At 30.8% G+C, this 6,914-nt stretch overlaps 1 protein-coding gene across 1 annotated transcript; it reads right to left on the reverse strand.

The window, feature by feature from the left end:
• Positions 1–2,149: 2,149 nt before the first annotated feature.
• On the reverse strand, positions 2,150–2,805 carry LOC112742041 (probable histone H2B.3). The gene has a single exon (XM_025791258.3). It carries the CDS (start codon positions 2,717–2,719, stop codon positions 2,303–2,305), a length of 417 nt encoding a protein of 138 aa, XP_025647043.1. The 5' UTR covers positions 2,720–2,805; the 3' UTR covers positions 2,150–2,302.
• Positions 2,806–6,914: the final 4,109 nt, after the last annotated feature.

Genomic DNA, 6,914 nt, shown 5'->3' on the forward strand with positions numbered 1-6,914 from the left:
AGTCCAATAGTCAATTCTCCCAACAACTGAACATTGGCACACAATTTAAAACGTGTTAGTGCTTGCAACCATTACCTTGAACATCAGAACCTGATTCATTGGTTCATTTCTAATGAACATAATAACCTAGAAGCTAATATTAAGATCGCTAAGGATGAGTAATTCCGATGTGCATACTAGCTCAGAGAGTGATGCTGTCAATCAAACAGAAAAAAGGGCATAGAAAACCGGCCTCAGACTCAAATAAACTTTTGCCATCTAAATCAAATAATCAGTCCCACAAATCATTAAATACCAACTACAATTAGAATCTCTTTATTTCCGAGGCCTGAAAAATGCTACCATTAAAGTTTCAATTTTGAGCAATTCAAGTCATTACAAATAGGTAAAATGAATAAGATTCTAATTCTCAAAATTATCACCTGGAAATGCAGAAGATTCATGAAGACTTGTGACACATACACAAATTGTGAACAGATACAAGGTTTTTGGAGGGGAAGGAATGTAAGGGTCTGAAAAGTAAAATGGACTTACTTTACCTACAATTTCAAGCCCTTCCCTCCTTTCCCTTTCCTTTCCCCATAAAATAAAAAACCCATAAACACTCCCAAGAAAACAATCTTTAACATTTAGCTCATATGCAAAAAAAATCAGTTATTGGAGTATGCAAGCAGTTTGAGATGAAGAGATACCATGAAAAGATTTAGTTATACATGAAATAGGCCATGTGTTTCCTAGAAATCCCTTGTTTGGAAGACAGTGACCGTTTCAAATTTAAAGTTCTGAATGGTTTAAGGTTTCATTTCCTATTCACATTCAATGTTTAGTTGAGAAAAGAATGAACAGTGGAATTCAGGCTGTGTTTGGTTCTTGGGCGAGGACAGTGGAAGCAGGAATAGAGACACAAATTTCCGTCTATGCATTAGTTTTTAGTTATAGGAAGAGAGGCATTCTAAGGTTTATATTTTAGAGGGGCAAAATGACAACAGTGCAATACCCAAAAAGAATGAGACCAGTTCTTCCCTCTCAATCCATGCCCATCCTGTCCGAGCAGCCAAGGGTCTCATCGTTACTTTAGCCACTTGGACAACAACCAAACACAGCTTCATCATTTCCTTTTGCAAAGTCTCTACAAAAAAACTACTAAACAAAAACATTGTCGAAAAATTCACTACACATTCTGGAGTTGTAAATAACAAAACCAATGACTTATAAAGTCACACTGGAGTTGTAAATAACAAAACCAATGACTCATAAGGTCACACTAATTAAATTAAACGAGAATATATGAGCATCATAAGTTAAAAACGCCAGCATCAATGATAACAAGAAAATGAACATAGAAGAAAAATCAGAAAAGAAGATAATATCAAGGAATGGAAGGTGAAAGGATTAAGATAAAATCAATAAGTTTCTCACACAAGCCAGATTTGATCGTGAACAACTCCATAGAATCCCCAACTAGAGCCGAATCAGCCCTAATCTTCAAGTACCAAGCAGAGAAACTTCATTTTTCAACTTGCAAGAAATGACAAAGTAACTATCGAAAAAGATTTATGACAATCCAATCGAAGGCATTATCTGCAAGTATCAAAGATTATTTAGTTTTTATGTATATTGCAGTGAATAAGGCGGTATCTATCCTATTTTAATACACTTGATGTTGAATCATAAATGCTAGCATATATACAAACAGATACTCATAAACATTAATTTTGTTGCCTTATATAAAATAAAAGGTAAACCGAAGAAAACCATGTAACTAAATTACATATAAGTAAATAGCTTCACCCAGAAGGTTATAAACCAGGCCACATAACATTCATACAGATTTGACCAACATAAACAGACAACATACACCTTGCATGTCATCACAATCTATAAAACTTGAAAACAAAGCCCTTGGTATTTGAAGCACAAATAACCTACCAATTTAATGAGAATTAACATCCAAAGAATCAAGATCAAGTTCCGATATCAACCATCCTAAGTTCCGAACAAATCTATTCAACATCAAATTATCAATATCAAATTCTATAACATAAAATCCTAAATTCTTATACAGAGAATAATTCCTCACCAATAACTGTATTTTGTAAATTGCATGTCACAGAAGAAAGAGGAAAAGAAAGGGACAAACACGCAGTGATTATTCCAAAGAACACCTTCCATTAACAACTGTTCAGGACATTACATCTACATACTAATAATATTAAATTTAAAAAAAAAGCACATTTCCCGTAAAAACCCTAGATCCATGATTCATCTAGAAGCCGAAACCCCAGAAAAATCCCCAAACATTTTACGAGCTGGTGAACTTAGTCACCGCTTTGGTCCCTTCAGAAACGGCATGCTTCGCCAACTCACCAGGGAGCACCAACCGTACGGCAGTTTGAATCTCCCTCGACGTAATCGTCGGCTTCTTGTTATACCTGGCGAGTCTAGAAGCTTCCTGAGCGAGCTTCTCGAAGATATCGTTGATAAAACTGTTCATTATCCCCATGGCTTTGCTCGAGATTCCGATGTCAGGGTGAACCTGCTTCAGAACCTTGAAGATGTAGATCTTGTAAGTCTCAACGCTCTTCTTCACTCTCTTCTTCTTCTTATCGCTACTTCCTTCCTTCGAGATCTTCTTCTCCGCCTTCGGTTTCTTCTCCGCTGGTGCTTTCTCCGCGGGTTTCTTCTCTGCCGGCTTCTTCTCTGCCTTCGCTGGAGCCATTGTTGGAAGAAGAAAAAAAGAACGGTGGTTCGAAGGTTAAGTTGCGTGGGAGTTGAGAAGAGAGTGTAGGTTTAGATGAAGAATGAAGGTATTGTAGTGGGAATATATATAGGGATGAGAGATGGATCCTGATTGGTTGGTGTGGTTTTTTGAGGATTGATGACGTGGTTTGTTTTGTATTCATTGAATGGGGGTTTAACATTTTGATGGCTGAGATTACACCTTTTGAGGATTTTGGGTTTTCCGCTTTCCAGCGCGCGGAATAGTTGCGGATCCGGAGTTTGGTCGCTCCGGCGTTCAAGGAAAGATATTTAAATTTCAAAAAGTTAGAAATTAAAAGAGAGTAAAATATTAAAGTAGATACTATCATCAAGATTTTATAAAATTGTATTTGTTTATAGAATAAAGACACAAAATTATATTTGACAGATAAAATATGGATAGAAATATTATATTTAAAAATACTAAATTAGTATATTTTATGTCCATCATGATTGGAAAAATATAAAGATACTAACAAAGATACAACTTATTTTTTATTTTTTTCTTTTATTATTCTGGTTAATTTTTCATAATTATATTTTTTATCTCAAATTTTTTAATAAAAATAAATAAGAATAAATTAAATTTTCATAATTTGTTTTAATTTATCTCCAAACAAAATACAAAAATACAAAATTTTGAGTCTCTGTGACTTAAGTCTTATTCTCAGTGTCTTATCATATCCTATTCTCAGAAACAAATGCAGGTTAATTATCTTTATATGAAGATGTATTTTTTTAGAGACTTGCTACATGTACAAATCTTTTTGGCTTACAAGTCTTACAAGTCCAATAAAACACACGTATTACACTTAATTAACGCATTACACACTTCCACTTTCAAGAGTAAATAAAACGCACGTTATTCAACAACTTCCTGTTTCCAAAGCGCGCTACTCACCATGCATTATGAACGACCCTTCTTCTTCTTCCTCCATGAAAACAATTTTCTTGCCAAATTTGAAAATAATAGAACTTCAGAAATACACCCAAACGATTACAGAAATACACCCCAACGATTACAGAAATACACCCAAAGGATTATAGAAATACACCCAAACGGTTACAGGAATTCACACAAACGATTATAGAAATACACCCAAAGGATTATAGAAATACACTCAAAGGATTACAAAAATACACCCAAATGATTTAAGAAATACACCCAAAATTCGTTGAAATACACCTTATGCATATTTCATAACTCTTTCTCTTTCTCCTCCTCATCTTCTGCTACTTCTTCTTCTTCAAAAATGATTTCAGAGCTTGATGTAAAAAAATGGAAATCGAGAATAATGAAGAAAGAAAACAGAGAGAAAAGCACGTAAATGAAGAAGAAGAACAGAAAGAGGAAGAAGAATGTGCAGCAAGAAGAAGAAGAAGGAGAAAGAGAAGGCAAGAAACGAAAGAAAAGAAGAAGAGGAAGAGGAAGAAGAACGTGCAAGAAGAAGAAGAACGAGAAAGAGAAAACAAGAAACGAAAGAAAAGAAGAAGAAGAAGAGGAAGAGGAAGAAGAACGTGCAGCAAGAAGAAGAAGAAGGAGAAAGAGAAGGTAAGAAACGAAAGAAAAGAAGAAGAAGAAGAGGAAGAGGAAGAAGAAGAAGAACGTAGACCTTGCATCGCGTTTTTGGGGTTTATTCGTTAATTAACTTGTAAAGCATACAAGCCCTAATAACTTGTATGCAGAGCTTTCTTTTTTTTTATTATTAGATGATAAATTATAAGATTTGATTTAATATGTTATAAAAATATTATTTTTTTAAATATAACTAAATAAATAAAACACACTTTTTATACAAAACTCTTTATAAAAAATATTTTTAACATTTTTATTTAAATAAGTATCAAATATTAATTCCATTGGACTACCATTTATCCTCCAATTTTAAGATTAAGATAAATAATTCGTCAATGTTTATCGACTCCTCTAGTATATGTTGTGCACCCTTGAACTATCTAAAAAATTTAATCTGCGTGATGAAATTTGGCAACTAATTCTTTAACTGATTCGTTACTAACTTATTATAATTTTTTATCTGGTGTTCAAGTTTATTTGATGGCTAAAATTATAACAAATAACTTAAAATTTACACTAAAAATAGAAGTAATTTCAATAAATTAGAGAAATTTTCATTGATTACATTACATACTTACAATTCTTAAAATTTCTAATCACACTAGGACATGCAAGCACGAATCATGAGTGTATGTGACTATTAGAAATATTTATCCCTATTTTTGAGGGTGTTGTAGGGAGGATTTCAATTTTGCATGTTGTCATATCCCTTTTCTGTAATCAATATTGCTTTTAACTATTTTACTTTTTTTTTTTTGAGAAATATTTTTCTACACTGTTGAGCAATTTCTTTTGATTCATTTTGTTTAGCTTGCCTACTATTATTGTGATTAGTGTGCTTATGACATATTTTTGTTCATACAAAAAATAAATAAATGACTTCTTGTTAATTTTGATTGATTGATTCTTTAGAATGCTTTTTTTATAGAGAAGTGTAGAATACATTTTCTTTTCATCTTTTTGTTGATCTTGTATTGTTTATTTAGTATATTTTTATGACACAATGTTAAGTAAGTTCTAGCTTTTGGTTTTGGGTAATACTACGGTGTTAAAATATTTTTTTTTCAGTACCTACTGAAATGAGTTGGACACAATATATAAGAGACGTATATTAGTTTTGTTGTGACAAAAAAAATATCAACTGAGTGGAAGCATCAGTGGGCAGAATATTTGTCGAAGTATAGAGAGGTAATTATGCCATTTAGTGTATTAATTTGAGGGTTTAATAGGGGTGGCAACGAGACGGATAGGAGCGAGTTTTTGCTCTATCCGACCCCGCCCTGCCGTACAACAACCTGCATAGAACCCGTCCCACTTCTACCCGCGGGTAGTAAAATGTTGAACCCTAACCCGTCCCACCCTACCCGCCCCTATAATTATTAAAATTCAATAAATAAAATTAAATTTCAAAAATTTATATAACCATCATCACATACATAACATAAATTAAAGTAAAAATTTAAATATGATACAATATTATTAATTATTTACTAATTATTTTACATATATTATACATATTATATATTAAAATTATATATATTATATATAGTGGCGTGGGTAGGGGCGGGTATTACATAAACCCGACCCGCCCCTCTTCTCCCAAGACCCCATCCCGGTGCGGGACGGGTAATTACCCATGCTAAACGGGTAGGTACCCGTAGAATTCGGATGATATTGCTATCCCTAAAGTTTAATCCTTTATAAGAATTGGATTAATTTTTTTGTTATCGTTAGACTTTTTTAAGTAGATGGATTGAATTGGTAATGTAAAGAATTGATCCAATAATAATAATAATAATAATAATAATAATAATAATAATAATAATAATAATAATAATATTTTATTTTTCATCTGAACGACACAAAAAATAATCATCACCAAATATTCTATTTTTTATATGATATTAACGATGCGTATGTCTAATGTGTTTAGATTTTTTTATGTTGATAAGAAAAAAATTATATTTTTGGTATTTAATATTATTTAATTCTTTTTAATAAAAAAATTATATTTTTATATTTTTTGTTGAGTATTTAATTTGTGACGTCAATAATAATAATAATTAAAGCTTGATATATTTAATTTTAAATATTGTATTGTTATTGTCCATGTTAATAATAAAATTTTTAAATTTTTAAATTTTAATTTTTTATGTTAATAATGAATTAAATTATATTTAGGAATTAAAATGTTATTATCTGGTATGCTTTATTTTTTTGTATTAAATATGTTATTGTTATTAAAGTTAAATTATATTCACGAATTAGAAAGGAAAAATAATTTTAGTTAGTATTTTGTAATTTGATAATTTTAATCTTTTAATTTTTATAAAAAAAATTAAAGAGCTCAGTAAATACAAAGTAATTAAAGAATCTTTAAAAGTTTAAAGGAATAGTAAATTTGTAAGAAAATAAAACTAATATATATATATATATAATTTAAAAATAAGGATAATTTATATTAATAAATTAATTAGAAACTAAAATTACACAGAGTTTTTGAATAGAAATTGGTTTTATACATATTCTAAATAAATCTATATAAATAGAATCAGGCAAACTCAATTTTTAGATATTT

This window comes from Arachis hypogaea, chromosome 2 (assembly GCF_003086295.3).
Source record: "Arachis hypogaea cultivar Tifrunner chromosome 2, arahy.Tifrunner.gnm2.J5K5, whole genome shotgun sequence".
Taxonomy (NCBI): Eukaryota; Viridiplantae; Streptophyta; class Magnoliopsida; order Fabales; family Fabaceae; genus Arachis; species Arachis hypogaea.